The sequence below is a fragment of the Carassius gibelio genome, chromosome B22 (genome assembly GCF_023724105.1).
Source record: "Carassius gibelio isolate Cgi1373 ecotype wild population from Czech Republic chromosome B22, carGib1.2-hapl.c, whole genome shotgun sequence".
Taxonomy (NCBI): Eukaryota; Metazoa; Chordata; class Actinopteri; order Cypriniformes; family Cyprinidae; genus Carassius; species Carassius gibelio.
In genome coordinates, this window is record NC_068417.1 from 4,119,025 (window position 1) to 4,139,488 (window position 20,464).

Sequence of the window (20,464 nt, forward strand, 5' to 3'; positions counted from 1 at the left end):
CAGACACACACACACTACGAATCAAAAGTATGGGAACATAATGATTTCTTAAGCTCATCAAGGCTGCATTTATTTGATAAACAATACAGGGAATAAAATAATAATCTGAAATATTATTATAATTTAAAATAAGTGTTTGAGCACATCTGCAGTTGTGGCTCATGAAACAGTCCTCACAGTTATATCAGAGTCCCAATGGTGACCTGTTTGGCTTGGCCTTAATTAGGCTCCACCAGACGCCTCTGATGATGGTTAGACCTGGCAGTGTGTATTATCTGGACGAGACCCAGGCCTCTTCCTCTTCCTGAACACACACTGTCCTTCACGTTTGTTAAGAACGGCTGCTGATCTCCTCTCGAGCGCGGTGAGATCCATGTGAAGGGCCTCGGCCATCTCTACCTTCGTCACGCACACGAAGCGCCCGTCGCTGGCCAGACTCCCCAAACCTCCGGCGCTCAGAGCCTGACGAACAAAACCAGAAGAATGTGTCAAGTTTAAGATGGTTTTTATTAAATTCTCAGACATCTAAAGATTTGGTCTCACCTCTTGAATGAGGAACTCGGCTGCACTCACTGGACCGTACTGTCTGGATGCACCGATGCATGATGGGAAATGGAGTTCACGTCTGTTGGAAGATGAGATCTTACCTGTCTTATCTTTGTTATAATTGCAAAGAAACTTCTTTTATTAAACGTAAAAACTTGCTAAAATGTTATTTTGTTGAAGTCACGTTACATTAAAATCAGCCTGAAATCAAAAAGATCCTCATTTAACTTCTAAACACATATTTATCTTCATCTTCCTCATGAAGTCCTTTTATTAAATGTAATAACTTGCAAAAGTGTTATTTTTGTTGTTTTTAATTTATAAAAACCTTGTTCATCCAAATAAAATAATTCTTAATACACCGTTATCTTCGTCGTCATTATTGCTAACAAATAAATTCTTGCTTAAGCATTTTTTTGTTATTTTTAATTTAAAATCAACCTAAATTCACACATTTTATGTCTTATGAAGAAACAAATTTGTTCATTAAATGTAAACTTTTGCTTAAACGCTATTATTTTTTAATTTTCTCATTTACTATGTTCACCTTTAAAACATCCTTTCAAATTGATCGTTGTCTTCTTTGTAATTGCAAATGATTGAATTGCAAAGATAAAAGTTGTTTTGTTAAACATAGTAACTTGCGAACATGAGATATATATATATATATATATATATATATATATATATATATATATATATATATATATATATATATATATATATATATATATTAATTCATAATCAACCTCAGATCTAAATATCAAAAACTAAGACTGTTAAATAAGGTTGTTTATCTTCTTAATACACATTTGTCTTCGGCTTCCTCATAATTGCTAAGAAACAATGTTTGTGAAAATTTGCCCAAGCATTTTTATTACCTCTCAAAATTGCTCAACTCACTCCTTAAAATGCTTTTCTTTTTGTTAATCTTCATCCTAATTGCAGAAAAACTTATACCATCAATTGAAAAGGTGTTATTTTCGTGTTATTGTCTTTTCCTTCGCTCTCACCTCAGTCTGGTGGTGTTATTATTGGTGTTGGTGTTATTGTTGGTGTTGGTGTTGGTGTGGTAGTGAACATAAGCGCCCGTGGCCTCCGTCTCCTCCGCTCTGCTGTCTGTGATCTGTAGGGGGCGCTGGCTGGTCACTTGGGTGGCCATCGGGGTTCCTCTCTCCATCGTGAACCGATCCACATGGTTTCCAAACAGGCCTCCTGCTCGCTTTTGACCAGAAGAAGAAAGAGGTGAGATACAGCCGTAAAGCACGTTTTACACGTCTACCTAATCTTATCATCTCTGATCTGTTTTGTTCTCAACCCCACCCTGTAGATCCCCTCCTCTCCGGCCTCGTCCATGGCTCGGTCCATCTCCTCGTCGTTCAGGAGATCTCCAGAAATGGCGCGCTGAAGCTCAGGCGCGGCCTCCTCCTCGATGCTCCTCAGACCGGCCTGAGAGAAAGAGAGATTGAAACTAGGGCTGCACGATAAATCACAATGAAGTCGTAATCTTGTCAGTGCAGCCCTAATTAAAACGGTCCGATTGAAGCATGAAACGCATGCGGAGATGAAGAGACGTGTGACCTGTATCTCCGTGGTGTTCTTGTTCTTCTTGTTGGGCCGGTATCCGTAATATTCCTCCTGGCGCTTCATGAACTTCCTGAAGTGGTCCTGGATCAGGAACGTGGCGTAAAACTTCCCCACTGTTACCTCATCGTCTATGATTTGGGAAACATTTAATAATGCCAGTATTATTGTGGTTTTTTATTCTGTATCGTTAATTTTATTGGTGATGTTCACATTACCTCCAATTGGTGGAATGACCTGGTCGAGCAGTTTCATACTGGTGCGTTTCCAGATCTTCTTAATAATGGCACGCAGCTCTTCATTGGCCTGCTCAAAATTACCTGATCAATGAATTTATGATTTAATGGGTGAGTATGAAGATCATTTTCATAAATGTATTTCAGATCTGCACCAGCTTACAATTTTCACTCCAAAATTGCTTGTAAATTTCACAAATATTTGCCAATCGAAATAACGCCTCAAACCTTCGGTTTTGATTTTCAGTGCAGTTCTGACCAGAGCGAACAGCGTGGCATTAAACGTCACGGTTCCATCGCTGTTCAGAGGCATGTTCATGGAAATCAGTCTCTGGAAACCAACACGGTAACACCAAGAATTAATGATTATACTGCTATGTGCATATTGTTTGTGTGTTAAATGTGTCTTACCTTGCAGGCAACACGATGAGGGCAAAACTTTCCGAACCCAAGCGGAGGCTGGATTCTCCGAAGCAGTGTCACGACATCCAGGTGTTTAATGCGCCCCCTACAGAACAACATCAGAATAACACAGATACTCAGATACATCTCGTGTAAAATCAGGCTGAAATCAAAACGGACCATTTATCTGTTAATGTTATTTTTATTAGATTACATTACCAATTCATTTTATTTTTTTAAATCACTTTTTTTACTATTCAATCAATTCCTGATGAAATCAACATTTAATATCCCACCGAAAAGTGTCCAGTTATGGAGTTAGACTAGTGTTATTTGGCTTACGTTGCCTCGGGGTCATATTCAGCCCAGATCTTCTTGAACTCGTCTAAATGATGTGGCCCGAGTATCGACCAATCACGGGTCAGATAGTCAAAGTTGTCCATGATCACAGCAACAAACAAATTAATGATCTGCAAAACACAGAAAGATCATATTTACGAGTTGAACGCACAAGAATGCCACCAAAAAGTCATCATTTCAAGTGGGATTTTCTCCAAGCCCAGAGTTTCTGAGTCGCACGTCAACAAAATATATGTTGGATACAATGGATACGCCATTTATATTGACAGTTGCATGTACAAAATATTTCATAATATTGTGCATTTATGATAAAATATATAATGATTCAATTCATAAATGGGATAGAAACCTACCAAAGCAAAAACACCCCAATGTGCATTCTTTATTCCTTATTTTGTACATGTAAATTTCATCTCTCCAACCAAAGTATGAATGCATCTGGCTTCAAAATGATGTCTTCCCAACTCATAAATATGGACTCCACTGAAGAACGTGCAAGTTGCTGTGTGATGCATGTTTGAGCGAGAGTGTATACTCACGAGAAAAGCACAGAGCATGTAAAAACTCATGAAGTAGAGAATAGCGAATCCAGAGCCACAGGTGTACTCCTCTCCAGGCAGGAATTCTGACTTGGGGTCACAACGTTGACCGTACAAACAGCCCAACATGATCTCGTGCCACCCCTCGCCTGTGGCACACCTGAGGAACAGATTCGTGTTTTCTCAAACATGCTCAGAGACTCGTACAGCAGAGAGTTCACGCTTCCTACCTGAACAGCAGTAGAACAGCTTGAGGAAACGTCTGGAAGTTGTTGTTACGGTTGATCACGCTTCCGTCTAATAGTGCGATTTTGCCAAACACCTGACAGAGAACAGGTAGGATATCATTAATCACAACTCTGAATATATGGCACTCATTGTTGGTGTGTTTTTACCTGCATGCCGATGACGGCGTAGATAAAGAACAGCATAACGATGAGAAGAGCCACATATGGCAAAGCCTGAAAAACAAACATTTACCATAAATGCACTTACATAAAATGTAAGATGCATAAATAATTTTATCATCTGCAAGACGTATTTTTTTTAGAGTGTTTGCTCATCTGCAGTTCGTCTGTAAGATGTTTCCTATCAGATGTCAAATATACATCTATTAGATGTGGAGCATCAGACCTGGAATGATTTGATGAAGGTCCACAGCAGGTTGCGAATGCCCTCGAAACGGTTGAGCAGTTTCACCAGACGCATGACACGGAAAAGCCGGAAGAGTGTGATTGATACGCTCATATTCTCAGAGTCCTGAGGAATCAAGAAAATGCTTGAGAATCTGTGGATAACACCGGCATAGATCTTCTTGGTAAGAACACATCGAAGCTTTACTTACTGCAATGGCTTGCATTGGATTCACTTCCTGTAAAGATTTAAAATGTGAGTTAGTGATTAAACTTTCAATCTTGTGAATCCATTTCGGTTGCATTGTTGGATTATTTTTGCCGTCAGAGCTGGGAAGATTACTTACAAGTTGTAATCAGTTACTGATTCCAAATTACATGACAAACGTTCACTCATCTCTGAGTGAATTTCCACAAAACTGGAGACTTTCTGAGTGTAAATAAACTGCTATTTAAGAAAAGAACATTTAAAAGAAAAAAAATAGGAATGAGGGGGAATCTATAAATTAAGGTAATGTAATCATGCAATCCATAAAAAAGTAACTGTAGTCTGAATACAAGTATTTTAAAAATATTACAAGTACGTAGATTTTGGAATCTGATTACGTAATCCAGATTACATTCAGTCAGTTCCTACCCAGCTCTGCTTGCAGGAATAATAACTGTAGATGTGTAATAATAAGAAATGTTTGTAAATATTTACAGAACAGCCAGTGAGACAATACAGTCCACCCTGAGCAGCAAGAGCCGCCTGGAAATAAAGAAAATACCAGAGGAAATGAGTGAAAGCCAATATCAGCCCTCCCAGTGAATGACACAACAGGTGAAGTCATGTAGAGTCGATTCATTGTGAAACTTACATCAATTTCACTAAGTATGACGTCAACAATACTGCCCACCACGATTATGAAATCAAAGACATTCCAGGGATCCCCGAAGTAACCCTACCACAGAGAAACACTTCTTAAAAGCAGTATACTGCGCTTAATCATTTAAGAAGTAGTGTACCTGGAGCACAAAAGCAGTCATAAATCTGTATATTTGTAGCAATAGCCAACAAATTTTTCATTTATGCCAAAAATCATTAGTATATTAAGTAAAGATCATGTTCCATGAAGATATTTTGTAAATTTCCTACTATGAATATACCAAAACCTAATGTTTGAATAGTGATATTTGGCTAAGAACTTCAATTGGACAACTTTAAAGATTATTTTCTTAAGACTTAGATTTTTTTTTTTGTTGCACCTTCAGATTCCGTATTTCCAAATAGTTGTATCTAAGTGTAACTGACAACTGTTACATAAACCAAATATTTGTAGGCTACACATTAGCAGTTTTCCGGCAGCAGTCTATAAATGGAGGGCTCACCTTTGCTTTGAAGGCTCCAAGTTTGAGGATCATTTCTACTGTAAACAGTACAGTGAAGATGACGTTCAGCATGTCTGAAAGATGGGTGATGTGATCTGATTGATTACAGTGCTGAAGGACAAAGAAATGAGACCCAGTTAGATTCAAACTAATATTCAAATAATATGTTTCTTCTGTGATTGTAACTCTGTGTTCTCACCTGCATCCCCAGACACATGGTGTTGAGCATGATGAGGAGAAACATCAGGTACTCGAAGTAGCAAGAAGTGACGATGTACCACACTTTGTACTGATGAGGGTTTTTAGGGATGTAGCATCTCAGAGGTCGGGCCTTCAGTGCGTACTGGACACACTGACGCTGCGAAGGTGCATGCAAACACACATTATAATCAGGAATCATGTGACTTCATCTTGCCATTGGTTGAGTCACGCTTGGTACCTGGTTTTTGTCCAGCTCACAGTTTTTATACTCCTGCTCTCCCTGTTCTTGGAAGGTGACGATAACGAAGCCCACAAAGATGTTCATCATGAAGAAGGCGATGAGGATGAGGTAAACGATGAAGAAGATGGAAATCTCAATGCGGTTGTTGTAAATTGGGCCAACATTTTCCAAATTCGAGTCGATGGCTTTATACAACAAGCTGCGCACACAGGTGCAATATGGAAAATGTGTTCAGCATTTTCATCAAAAGCTACACTATACTGCCAAAGGTATTGGGATGCCAAATTAGAGCAACAGATTGGACAGGACCCTTTTCTATTTTAACATGACAATTCATCTGTATATAAAGCAAGGTTAAAAAAAGACTGTTCTACTTTGAGTTTAAATGCAGACCTTGAGCCAAAAACCCATCACCAAACACCAATGACTTGACATGCACTAAATGGACAAAAGTATTGGCACCCCCTTCTTTAGAACAGAAAAAGGCACTTTGGGAGCAGAGATGTAAACATAATTCATTGATTTAAAAATTGTATTTCCATCTCTGTTGTACCAGTTTTGGAAGTGTCTAAATGACTGTATTCATATGTACTGAGTTTTTGGCTCAAGGTCTGCATTTAAAGTCAAACTAGACCGGTCAAGTTCTTCCACACTCAATCAATCATTTATTTTTGAACCTTGTCTTATACACAGAGGCATTGTCATGCAAGAATAGAGAAGGGACATGTCCAAACTGTCCCTATAAAATTAGAAGCACACAATTCTCTAGAATATAAGTTAACACTTTAGAATACTGTTCCATCATTAGTGAATAACTACACAAGAACACGAGTAACCCCATTATTAGCAATCTATTAACCACTAGTATCTAACAAGAAACCCTAATTAATGAATTAAGTAATAGTCTTGAAATGTGGTATTTCTTCAGTCCATATTATGGAGTTATCATGCTTTTCACTTTATAATACTGATCCAAGTAATTAGTAGCTCCTTTAGAAGGATTTGGCAATCCCTAGTCATTACTAGTGGGTTAATATGATCTTCATTATAGAATTCATTACTCATTATGCATAATTCACATTAATTATGAACATGTATACAGTAGTTCTTAGGAGTTATCCAGCATATATGAGAAAAATTGTAGTTATTGATTAGCTAATAATGAACTATACCGGTTTCAACTAGGCGCTATTACTTAATAAATCATTAATCAGAGTTTCTAGTTCGGTAATAGTAGTTACCACAATGTTAATAGTGCCTAAGTCTTTTGTCCCTGTTTAGTTATTCATTAACGAAGGAACAGTACTCTAAAGTGTCACCAAATTTAAATATATGCTTAAACAATAAGATTTGTACTCATGGAAATTACTAAAGTAGTCATATCTGTTAATCAGAAGGGGATGTCCCAATATTTTTGGCAATGTAGTGTATATGAAGACAAATAGAGCTACTCTACAAATGGGAACTGTGCTGGCAAAATGAGTCACAACAAGCAAATAAAAAAAAAAAAAAGCTATTTTTATTTTTTTTACATTTTATATTAAAAGACCTTCACAATTATGTATGAGTTGTCAGAATTAGACAAAAAAATGACTGAGCGACAACTTTTTGAAGTCGATGGAATCATCAAAGTCAATTTTGAGAAAGAGAGTTTTCACTAATTTTGCATGAAGCTCAAAATTAGCCTTTGTGCATTCACACTCATTTTGCCAGCACTGGTCACAAGTATGAAAGGAAGTTGTGCATTAAAACCTACTCTGGCCAGCCTTCAAAAGTTGACACGGTGAAGAGAGCCAGCATGCCGTTCAGTATGCTGTCAAAGTTTAAGTCACTGTTCATCCATATACGGTGACCGAGCACCATGTCGTGAAGAGCATTTTCCTGGTGTTTTATAAACATTCCCCTGAGAGCATGACCGAGAGAGAAAGTTATGTAGAATTGGACAGTTTTGAGATCTCAAGAGTAAAGAAGGAAAGATCAACCTTACTGGCATTCTTCTGCCGTCATCTTGAGTGGGTCTGTGCAGAAAAAGAATTTCCCCTGTCGGATTAACAGAAAAAAACGCATTAAATTAAACCAGACTCAAAAATCAAACATGCATAGATGCTAAAGAGCAAACTGTCTGACCTTAAAAAGCTGAACACCAATGCAGGCAAACATGAAATCCAAGAGCATCGTGACTAATACGATGTTGCCGATGGTCTTGATGGCCACAAACACACACTGGACCACATGCTAAAAGACAGCAAAGACAATATGAGGAACAAGGAGACATTTGTCACGTAATAAACCCAAAACTAGACACCCTGAGACGACTCACTTTGAGACCTTTAGCTCGATTTATGGCTCGTAAAGGTCTCAGCACTCTCAAGACCCTGAGGATTTTGACCACCGAGATGGCACTTGATCTGTGGAGAGACATGAGGACTGTAAGAGAACATTTGTCATTTTCCCTGTTTGTGGAAAAATGCTATGTAAAGCTACATTCATGACAGCTACAACAACAGCAAGATTTTTCATGTTTTTTAAAGAAGTCTGTTCTACTCACCAGGCATGCATTTATTTGATCCAAATTTAGGCAAAAGTACTAAAATGTTTAAATATATTTACTACTTAAAATAACTGCTTTCTAATTGAATGTATTTTAAAATAAATATGTTTCTGTGATTTCAAACCTGAATCTTAACATCTTTATTCCAGTCACAGGATCCTTCAGAAATCATTCTAAAATTCTGATTTGCTGCTCAAAAAACATTTATTCTTCTTTAAAAAACATTACAAATCTCACTGTTAAAAAAATTAAAATTGGATTGCTCTGAAATCTCACTCCATTCCCATGGACAGCAGGGAGACGCCGACAACAATCAGGTCCAGGATGTTGAAAGAATTACGGCAGAAAGACCCTTTGTGTAAGAAGGCACCATACGTGGTCATCTGCAGTGGACAAATAAGCACTGAATGATTCACAGAATCAAAACACAACAAAACAGCTTCTTTGAACACACCGAAGTCTCATCCCACCTTCAGCACGATCTCTGCGGTAAAAACTGAAGTGAAGACATAATCAGCGTAGGCCAGGACCTGGAGCACAGTAAGACAGGTAGCTGTTGAAGGCAACTGTAGGAACAAGTAGATGAAGGCAAACCTAGAGATTGTGTACCTGGTTCCTGAAGGACATGGGGTCGATGGGGTCTTCTGCAGCCAGTGAGATACTGCTAAGCAGGATGAAGAGGAGGATGATGTTGGTGAAGGTTGTAGCATTGATGATGCGATGGCAAAGTTTGCGGAACCTGAGCAGGAAAATCAAAAGAAACCCAAATAAATAGTGCTGGTTTAGACTGTTGTGGTCCACGATCACAAATGTTTTATGCAATATTCCATTTTTGTTAAATTTGGATCTCTTTGACGAAACCCGGTGTATGAGGGTTGATGAAAATTCAGGTGAGGTTTTACTTGTTCTGTGGGCCGAAGATGAAGAAGGAACTGGCCTCTGGCATGGGTACCACTGTCTCCTTCAGTTGCAGGTCTGCCATTGGACGAGGCCGAGGACTGAGGGGAATATCTGGCTCCTCCTCCTCATCGTCACCTGGCCAACAAGTCAATCAAAACGTCAGACTGACCTAACGGTAAGCTGTAAGATTTAGTAAACTAAGCTAAACTATCTTTAGTTTTACCTGGAAAATCAGCTGGAGGAAATGGATCTTTAATCTCGTTCACATTTGATTCAAATTCGTCCACTTTGAGCTGCACGTTAACATAAAGAAACCATCAAATAACACATATCTTCCATCTTCATTTGACCCTCTAATTCTAGCACTTAACTGACTTTTTCAACTTTAGCTAGTCTGTAAAGTTGCTGTTTGAGCAACTGCTAAATGACTAAATCTAAATGAAAAATACATTTATAACATTTCATATAATAAAGTCATTCTGTTACAGGTGGTTTTGACCTTGGCTGTGGTGGGAATCCCATCAATCTTGGCTCTCTGCTCGGCTAGTTTCTTTGCCAGCATGGCCTTTTCTTCCTCTGCCTTATCAGGTAGGTTTTCTCTACACCAAGAACAAACTAAACATCAGAAATGTCTGTAAAAAGTCACTTTTTTCCTGCTATTTGACCTTCAGCGCTCACCTAAGAAGTCTCTTGCGCATCTTCTCCTCTGCCTTCTCTTTTTGGGCAGAGGTCAGACTCTCTGCCTCGGCCAAGTTATCCACCGCAATTGCCAGGAAGACGTTCAAGAGGATATCTGCAGTTAACCGCTCAGGAAAATCATATTCTTTATCCATATCACAAGCCATTTGTACAACTCGCACATCTGTGTTGCATGAAGGATACAGTTGCCACAGATGAACAGGATGATGAAGTAAATGCTGACCAGGATTCCAGGCATGGCCGGACCTCCGTGTGCCAAGATGCCATCATACATGACGTAGTTCCAGTCTTCACCTGTGAGGATCTAAAACAGACACTGGATAGGCACTGTGAATCAAAACATCTTGCCATCATGTCACATCACCAAACATACACTTGTTCACATCCTTCTCTTCAATCTCTGAGGCACAAGTCTCCAAACTCATCCTTTATTTTCACCCTACTACTTGTCCCATTGATCCTATTCCATCTCATCTCCTTCAAGCCATTTCTCCTGAAGTTGTACCTGCACTCACTCACATCATCAACACTTCCCTCCACACTGGTGTTTTTCCCTCATCATTTAGACAGGCACGTATAACTCCACTACTTAAGAAACCCAACCTCAACCCATCTCTTTTAGAGAACTACAGACCAGTTTCCCTTCTTCCTTTTATTGCAAAAACACTTGAAAGAGCTGTGTTCAAACAAGTCCCTACATTTCTCACACACAACCTCCTTGACAGCAACCAATCTGGCTTCAGAAGTGAACATTCAACTGAGACGACCTTGCTCTCAGTTGTTGAAGCTCTAAGACTGGCAAGAGCAGAATCCAAATCTTCAGTACTTATCCTGCTTGATCTGTCCGCTGCTTTTGACATGGTTAATCACCAGATCCTCCTATCAACCCTACTGGCAAAGGGCATCTCAGGAACCACACTTCAATGGTTTAAGTCTTACCTATCAGATAGGTCCTTCAAAGTATCTTGGAGAGATGAGGTGTCCAAGTCTCAACATCTAACTAATGGTGTGCCTCAGGGCTCAGTTCTTGGACCACTTCTCTTCTCTGTCTACATGGCATCATTAGGTTCCGTCATTCAGAAACATGGCTTTTCATACCACTACCTCTCATTGCATCCTGATGATCCAACGGTAGCTATTCGCATCTCAGCTTGTCTAACAGACATTTCTTCCTGGATGATGGACCATCACCTTCAACTCAACCTTGCGAAGACAGAACTGCTTGTGATTCCAGCAAACCCATCGTTTCATCACAATTTCACCATCCAGTTAGGCACATCAACCATAACTCCTTCAAAAACAGCTAGAAGCCTTGGAGCTATGATTGATGATCAGCTGACTTTCTCAGACCACATTGCTAAAACTGTAGCTGCTTGCATTAAATTCAAGGTATTAATGTTTGCCTACACAACCACCACTGGCTCTGCACCTCTTTACCTAAATTCATTATTTCAGACTTATGTGCCTCTAGAAAGCTTGCTTTCTGCAAGTGAAAGTCACTTGATTGAGCCATCTCAAAGAAGCACAAAGTCACTTTTCCTGACTTTTAAATTAAATAAGCAGCTGAGTCCTTAGCCATCTTCAAGAATCGGCTTAAAACACATCTCTTCCATCTTTAAAAAATAAATAAATAAATAAAATCTTTTAATTAAAGAAAAAAAACTAAAACTTGCTTTCTAATCTTTGTATTCTATCTGTTTTCTTTTTAGTATATGATTTAAAAAACCCTTGCAATGTGAAATTTAAGTTAACTGAGACTTGTTATAGCACTTGTATATCATTGGTCTTTTGTTGTTTCTGATTGCTTCCATTGTCCTCATTTGTAAGTCGCTTTGGATAAAAGCATCTGCTGAATTATGAAATATAAATGTAGTAATATGAATGAAAAACTCACCTGGAAAACCGTGATCAGGGCCTGAGGAAAATTGTCAAAGTTGCTCCGTCTCACATGATCATCTGGAAAATTAAACTTCCCTCCGAAAACCTGCATACCAAGCAGGGCGAAGATGACGATGAAGAGGAAGAGGAGCAGCAGGAGCGAGGCGATGGATCGCACAGAGTTCAAGAGCGACGCCACAAGATTGTTCAGCGATGTCCAGTACCTGAGAATCATGCACAATTCCAGTAAAGTTTTATTCAGGCAAATTACTTTTAAAAGTAACTTTCTCCAGTACTGGTCAAGAATCATGTACCGTGTTACTTTGAAGAGGCGCAGCAGCCGAATGCAACGCAGGATGGAGATCCCCATGACAGACATGACATCCATGCGTACGAGAATGAGCTCAAGGATTCCCACAGACACCACAAAGCAGTCAAAACGGTTAAAGAGGGACATGAAGTACGACGGCAGGCCCATCGCATACATCTTCATGAACATCTCCACCGCAAACAGAGACAACAGCACTTTATTGGTATTGTCTGCAAATAAGGTAAAAACAATGTAATTAATTAGCTAAAATCAAAATAGCTGATTGAAGCTGGTCTTTTATGATGTTACGTTGGTAGTTTATATTCAAACGTAGTCTTGTTTTGGGATATAAATGGGGAATGATGTAACTGGGTGCATAACTGAACCTTGGAAGTTGGTAAGCGACTCTGTCTGACCGTGGTGCTCTGTAGCAATTGCCAAAGTGTTGAAGAACACCAGCAAAATCACCGACCAATGGAACAGCCTGGACTTAACCCATGCACGACATTTCCTCCTAAAGAAACGGTTCCAGCGACGAGCATGTCGACTGTAAAAAGCACATAAATTAAAAGAATTTAAATGTGAAAAAGATAAGTTTATATATGATATATAGTCAATCATTCCTATCAATTGATTGCTCAACTTACACATAATACATGAGTTTGTTGAGTGCTTCCAGCTCATAGAGGGTTTCTGTGTCGGACCCATCCTGTAGTGGAAGCAGACCTGTGGACACCAATCCCAGACATGATTGTACCAGACTTGATTTACAATGGCTGTAGACCAATACAAGTGTATTTGTGAATGTGTTTGAGCACCTTGCCCCTCCTGGTCATTGTCCATGACCTCTGCCTGTGTGATCCACTCCATGTACCCCTTCAGATCCTCGTCAAACTGCTGACGCTCCCTCAGTTTCTGATACTCTCCGCTTCGAGAACTCTTCTCTCTCTCCTTAGTGAACTCACTGACCACAAAGAATTAAAGAATTAAAATTAAAAGTGTCACTGACCCTGTAAAGTCCTTACTTTACAGGCCTTGAACGTGTCATTTGCGTTACTGTCAGAAAGCTCTCAGATTTCATAACAATTTATACATTTTTGTTCTGAAGATGAACAAAGGTCTTACAGGTTTGGAACAACACAAGGGTGTGTCATTTATTTTCCATTTTTGGGTGAACTATTCCTTTTAAAGAAGGTTACCGAAATTAATCTTGGTACTCCACCAGTCAAAAGCTGGGATACACCAATATCAGTTGAACGACACTGATACTGAAGACAACAAATGTTTGGACTTACCCGCACAGAACCCCCAGAACTAGATTCAAGATGAAGAATGAACCCAAGAGGATCAGAGTCACAAAATACAGCCAGGGCCACTCCATTCCAATCGCGTCATTTACCTGTAATAGGTCAAGAGTTAGCCTTTATATCATAGTCCTCTATCTCAGTGGTTCCCAAGATATTTGATGTCTCCTATATCTGACACACCCGTTTGAATAAAATGTGTTCGGTTGGGGAAAAATGCAAAATGTAAAGAGTTGGGGGAACTGCATGGTTGGGAAGCACTGCTCTTTGTGTAACCGTTCAGGTAAGTGTCACTGACCCAGTAAAGTACATCCGTCCAGCCCTGGGTGGTGATGCACTGGTAAACCGTGAGCATGGAAAATCCCAGATTGTCAAAGTGGGTAATGCCGTTATTCGGCCCGGGCCAACCACCGCGGCACTCGGTTCCATTTAGAGTGCAACGCCGTCCGTTACCGGCCTGAGCGCACGGAGCCGCCTGCGCATCATCCCCCGTGGCGATGATATCTGTGACACGACAGAGCGTAGATCACAAGCCTACACTTTTATTTACTGAAGATGGTAAATATCAGCATATTTTATGTCTGAAAGGGAAAATGTTTTACTGTGCGTCTTTAGTAAATCTGGACAATACTATTTTAATGCCAAAAGACGTTTTGCACTTATGTAAACTGTTCGTAAATCTGACACTTAATTTTGGTCACCTGACGTTGCAAACAAAGTTTTACTAAATTTCAGCATCTTATGATGTTGGGTAGGTTTTGGTTTTGTCTTAATCCACCTCAGTGGGGTATTTATTATTATGTCTTTACATCTTGCCTCATTTCTCACCTGTGCCGACGTGGTAACATGTTTTATGCATTTTGCATTTGAAAAGCTCCAGGCCTATGATGGCATAGATGGTGACCATGAAGAAGACCAGCAGAGAGATGTGGAACAGGGGCAGCATGGATTTGAGAATGGAGCTCATCACCACCTGCAGGCCTGGAGGAGACATTACACTTGAACCTGCCAACTGGAGATATGAGACAGGTGAGCAGAGTAAGGTGATGATGGGACTTACTGGGGACCCCAGAGACGAGCCTCAGGGGCCGCAGGACTCTAAACGCTCGGAGGGCTTTCATGTCAAACCCTCCTTTCTGTTCCACCGGTGCCTCCACGCCGCTGATGTTATTGATGAAGTCCACAACAACAGTGAACAACCTGAGAGGCGTCACACAGTAAGTGTTAGTAATTGTGTAGGATATTTCTGTCCATATTCAGGGAGTGGTGTGTGTATGTGTGTGTGTGTGTGTCTTACCCCATTGTCACAATTACAAAATCTAAAATATTCCAGCAGTTCCGCAAATAAGCATCGGCGTGAAAGAGAAGCCCGTACGCGACAATCTTCAGGAAACATTCCATAGTGAATATGATGAGAAAAATGTACTCGAGACTCTCCTGTGAAAGCACACACACACACACACAAAACATTGAGATGAATGCATCTGTCAGCACACTTCAGGACAACCAACCATCAAACACAAGGTGTTTGGTGTCCATTGTGGCTTTTCCACTTCAGAACATTTTTGTTCTGACTTTGAATATCTGTCTCAACATGTCTTTTTAAATCCTGGCAACTGACAGACGTCAAATTTGGTGGAAATGTGATGAAGAGATGCTAGAGCCTGACACTTTCCTCCGGTTTCAGCTAAGGCATTTTGAAAACGATCCTGGCATAGACATTGTGAATTTCACAGCCAACATGGTATTTACTGTTAGCTTGAATTGAACACTGTTTGTTTCTATTGATATATACTGTAGATAGATAGATAGATAGATCGATAGATAGAAAAAGACTATGCATTATTTTATTACCACTGAAATGCTCTGAAGTTTACCTTACTACAAATTGAACAATCTGACATATCAATTTACAAAGCACAACATCTCTAGATAACACCACAGTGATGAGAGAGTGCTGTGACTGTATGAAAGCATATAGTTTGAGTTTGTGGCTAATTTTAAAGCGTCCACACATGCAGGCGTCCCAGCGGCATGCAGCCGAGGCACCTGCTTCTTTCAGTCACCTGAGTCAAGGTCAAGCATGCTTACAGGGGTTTAGTGGGATGACTATCAGGCATTGGGTGTCAGTTATTCTGCCAAAAGACTAACTTAACACTGATTTATTTGGGATATAGTTCAATGTCAGTGTTTTATTAGAACATTATATATACATATGGAAGCATTTAAATTAGCCATAATTTAGTATGGGTATGTAAACTATCTTCAGCAGATGAAGACTGTATAATAATGGGGTGTTTGGGGGCGGAGTCTGTAGGTGTGTATGGGTCTACAGCTGCTGGAAAAGGGTATGTTGAGGGAATGAATGAGGGTGTGGTGTATAGGTTGGGGGTGTGTCTTTAGGAGGAGTCTACAGGTCTTGGGAAAAGGTTTATGCGTTGAGGGAGTGTATGAGGGTGTGGTCTACAGGTTGGGGGTGTGTCATTAGGAGGGGTCTACAAGTATTGGTAAAGGGTTTATATGTTGAGGGAGTGTATGAGGGTGTGGTCTATAGGTTGGGGGTGTATCTTTAGGAGGAGTCTACAGGTCTTGGTAAAGGGTTTATGTGTTGAGGGAGTGTATGAGGGTGTGGTCTACAGGTTGGGGGTGTGTCATTAGGAGGGGTCTACAAGTATTGGTAAAGGGTTTATATGTTGAGGGAGTGTATGAGGGTGTGGTCTATAGGTTGGGGGTGTATCTTTAGGAGGAGTCTACAGGTCTTGGTAAAGGGTTTATGTGTTGAGGGAGTGTATGAGGGTGTGGTCTACAGGTTGGGGGTGTGTCATTAGGAGGGGTCTACAAGTATTGGTAAAGGGTTTATATGTTAAGGGAGGGTATGAGGGTGTGGTCTATAGGTTGGGGGTGTATCTTTAGGAGGAGTCTACAGGTCTTGGTAAAGGGTTTATATGTTGAGGGAGTGTATGAGGGTGTGGTCTACAGGTTGGGGGTGTGTCATTAGGAGGGGTCTACAAGTATTGGTAAAGGGTTTATATGTTGAGGGAGTGTATGAGGGTGTGGTCTACAGGTTGGGGGTGTGTCATTAGGAGGGGTCTACAAGTATTGGTAAAGGGTTTATATGTTGAGGGAGTGTATGAGGGTGTGGTCTACAGGTTGGGGGTGTGTCATTAGGAGGGGTCTACAAGTATTGGTAAAGGGTTTATATGTTGAGGGAGTGTATGAGGGTGTGGTCTATAGGTTGGGGGTGTATCTTTAGGAGGAGTCTACAGGTCTTGGTAAAGGGTTTATGTGTTGAGGGAGTGTATGAGGGTGTGGTCTACAGGTTGGGGGTGTGTCATTAGGAGGGGTCTACAAGTATTGGTAAAGGGTTTATATGTTAAGGGAGGGTATGAGGGTGTGGTCTATAGGTTGGGGGTGTATCTTTAGGAGGAGTCTACAGGTCTTGGTAAAGGGTTTATATGTTGAGGGAGTGTATGAGGGTGTGGTCTACAGGTTGGGGGTGTGTCATTAGGAGGGGTCTACAAGTATTGGTAAAGGGTTTATATGTTGAGGGAGTGTATGAGGGTGTGGTCTACAGGTTGGGGGTGTGTCATTAGGAGGGGTCTACAAGTATTGGTAAAGGGTTTATATGTTGAGGGAGTGTATGAGGGTGTGGTCTACAGGTTGGGGGTGTGTCATTAGGAGGGGTCTACAAGTATTGGTAAAGGGTTTATATGTTGAGGGAGTGTATGAGGGTGTGGTCTACAGGTTGGGGGTGTGTCATTAGGAGGGGTCTACAAGTATTGGTAAAGGGTTTATATGTTAAGGGAGGGTATGAGGGTGTGGTCTATAGGTTGGGGGTGTATCTTTAGGAGGAGTCTACAGGTCTTGGTAAAGGGTTTATATGTTGAGGGAGTGTATGAGGGTGTGGTCTACAGGTTGGGGGTGTGTCATTAGGAGGGGTCTACAAGTATTGGTAAAGGGTTTATATGTTGAGGGAGTGTATGAGGGTGTGGTCTATAGGTTGGGGGTGTGTCATTAGGAGGGGTCTACAAGTATTGGTAAAGGGTTTATATGTTGAGGGAGTGTATGAGGGTGTGGTCTACAGGTTGGGGGTGTGTCATTAGGAGGAGTCTACAAGTATTGGTAAAGGGTTTATATGTTGAGGGAGTGTATGAGGGTGTGGTCTACAGGTTGGGGGTGTGTCATTAGGAGGGGTCTACAAGTATTGGTAAAGGGTTTATATGTTGAGGGAGTGTATGAGGGTGTGGTCTACAGGTTGGGGGTGTGTCATTAGGAGGGGTCTACAAGTATTGGTAAAGGGTTTATATGTTAAGGGAGGGTATGAGGGTGTGGTCTATAGGTTGGGGGTGTCTTTAGGAGGAGTCTACAGGTATTGGGAAAAGGTTTATATGTTGAGGGAGTGTATAAAGGTGTGGTCTATATAGTGTTTGTGTGTGAGAGAGACTCACTAAGTTGCTGTTGGTGTTATTCGTATCTTCCTCAGGCATGGGCATGAAAACGGCCAGAGCGACACAGTTTGCAAAGATGGTGAGGAGGATGATGATTTCAAACGGTCTGAGATAAATGTTCAGGGAAACCATCCACCAACATCAAACTATTGCTCATTTGCGAGTGTTGAAGTTATAGACATAATACAGCAGTAATGAACAATGTGTCTGTGTCTGTCTCAGTGTGTTGTTGTGTGTGCGCTAGCATTCTCTGAGCTTAGCATGTCTGTATTTAGTGAGCTGGAGGACAGAGCAGCTGTTCTCTCAGAATGTCAGAGCGCCGTGCTGAAACACTGACATTTACACACCTCTACACACACACACTTAAGAGTGAATGAGCTCATTAACTAGCCCTCAACTCAAAGTTGATTTTTCAATCATATCTGGCACCTCTTTTTAATGTATGACTTGTTAAATGTTACATTTGTTTTAAATGGTAATTTAAGATGTCTCATTTTATATCTTGTGAGATGAATTTGATACTTAACTCAAGCATAACTAAATAAAGAAAGTTTTGTTTTTGTAATTTCTTTAAATATTTGTATTGTTTTTTATTAGAATATATTATATTTATCATTAATAGATACATTCAGTGCTTTTAAACAAGTAACGACATCCAAAATAAAAGTTTGTGTCTATATAATGTGTGTGTGTGTACTGTTATATATTTATTATGTACTGTATATATAAATACACACACAAGCAGTATACATTTGAAAATGTTTTGAAGTATATATATATATATATATATATATATATATATATATATATATATATATATATATATATATATATATACATATATATAAAATTGATACCGTAAAAATTTAAATGCATAAACATACATTTTTTCTTATATATATATATATATATATATGTGCATTAAATTCCACTTGGCTAACCTGTTTAGTGATTGTTTTAGCACAGAAAACTCAAAATAAACACATGATTGTAATTAAAATCGTTTTCTGTTTCATGAAAGGATACTTCCACTCTACAATGTTAATGCAGGCCTTGCGGAAGGGGTTCTTCAGCGTGAGGAAGAGGAGGGATCTCGCCGGCCGTGGGTTTCCACCTGTGGCCTGGAGCTTCTTGAGTTTCTCTCTCTGCTTCCTCTTGAGCGTCTCCTCATCCATGATGAAGGTGCTCATGGGTGCTTCACCAGCGCCCTCCATGATCCGACCAGAACCAGAGCAGGAGGCACAGGAATCCTGGAGATCAGGTACTTTGCTCAGTAGATCACGATCTTCCTGGGGCTGAAAAATGAACGTGTCCCCACCGTCTGCTCTTCCATCTGTCTCTCTTTCTGTCCCTCAATCTGTCTATCTCACTGCCTCGCTCTGCTCATGTTTGGTGGGCACCACAGCTGTCTGACTTAAGAAATAAATATAGACAATGTGTGTGACTCAGTTTAAGTGTGTGTGTTCGGGAACAACGGAGCATGACATAGTCATGGTCACAGAGACATGGATAAAACGGCAGGACGTTCACGCTGTCATAACTTTGGAATGTTCTCATTGGCTTCTTCTGTTTGGGCTTTGTGACATCACTGAGTTGCCAAACCAATCAGCTCACAGAAGAGTCACTGTCATTTCTGTGGTATTGCATGTTTTATAAGCTTTTTCTGATTGTCCCAATCATTCTTGAGCCTCTTATTAATGATACAAATGTCGAAACCTGTCCAGAACATTTATTTTTTTGTCATTAAGTTTTTGCACTGAAAAAAATATCTAAATAAATCAGGGGAAAATATCTGAAACTCATCAAAATGTAACCAGTTGCAACAATCTTTTTTAAAGTTGTATGGGACTCCAATAGAAATTATTGAAATAATTCACTCAGCCAATTTGATTAAACTTAAAAGCTTGAGGCAGCAACTATGTTTATGAACATTTTGAATACAGAAAATAGTGTATCTCTAAGTAAAAAAACAGCCCCATTCCAAGTATTATTTAAGATTTATTTTAATAAAAAAGTGTAAATATCACAGTTCACATGATCACATGAGAGTGCAAGAGCAGAAACCGGGTGTCGTGTTGATTTCAAGGCTTTTTTGGACGTCGTGACCCCTGTGCCCTCCTGTCCCAGTCTGAAAACACACTACATCATCACGCTAGCCCAATAAAATGCCACTCTTGTGCCATACTTAACTCGTTTCAGAAGATTTCATTACTTTAGTGAAGACCAAACTTAGGACAATACTAAAAAAGAACATTATTTTGT

The 20,464-nt window shown here is 40.0% G+C and overlaps 1 protein-coding gene and 1 long non-coding RNA gene across 3 annotated transcripts; one reads left to right on the forward strand and one right to left on the reverse strand.

The window, feature by feature from the left end:
- Positions 1–41: 41 nt before the first annotated feature.
- On the reverse strand, positions 42–19,416 carry cacna1sa (calcium channel, voltage-dependent, L type, alpha 1S subunit, a). 2 transcript variants are annotated; one of them, XM_052590018.1, is made up of 43 exons: positions 19,229–19,416; positions 18,203–18,308; positions 15,052–15,191; positions 14,815–14,954; positions 14,583–14,735; positions 14,053–14,258; positions 13,746–13,849; positions 13,269–13,414; positions 13,098–13,176; positions 12,837–12,997; positions 12,455–12,680; positions 12,157–12,364; positions 10,446–10,566; positions 10,242–10,356; positions 10,063–10,162; positions 9,787–9,856; positions 9,566–9,698; positions 9,273–9,402; positions 9,134–9,193; positions 8,940–9,046; positions 8,433–8,520; positions 8,240–8,347; positions 8,100–8,152; positions 7,869–8,015; positions 6,110–6,311; positions 5,870–6,028; positions 5,671–5,781; positions 5,160–5,243; positions 5,003–5,050; positions 4,512–4,538; positions 4,301–4,426; positions 4,063–4,128; positions 3,898–3,989; positions 3,668–3,827; positions 3,111–3,238; positions 2,778–2,874; positions 2,595–2,697; positions 2,349–2,450; positions 2,128–2,261; positions 1,870–1,995; positions 1,560–1,768; positions 544–625; positions 42–462 (listed from the first exon to the last, which is right to left on the reverse strand). In XM_052590018.1, exons 1-43 carry the CDS (start codon positions 19,414–19,416, stop codon positions 253–255), a joined length of 5,355 nt encoding a protein of 1,784 aa, XP_052445978.1. In that variant the 3' UTR covers positions 42–252. The 2 variants fall into 2 exon arrangements, with proteins under 2 accessions (XP_052445978.1, XP_052445977.1); XM_052590017.1 differs by having other exon boundaries at positions 12,837–13,414.
- Positions 4,215–19,334, forward strand: LOC127987680 (uncharacterized). Its single transcript, XR_008161322.1, has 6 exons — positions 4,215–4,484; positions 5,005–5,122; positions 5,882–6,036; positions 6,165–6,220; positions 14,629–14,971; positions 19,224–19,334. It is a non-coding gene; the product is annotated as an uncharacterized LOC127987680 (long non-coding RNA).
- Positions 19,417–20,464: the final 1,048 nt, after the last annotated feature.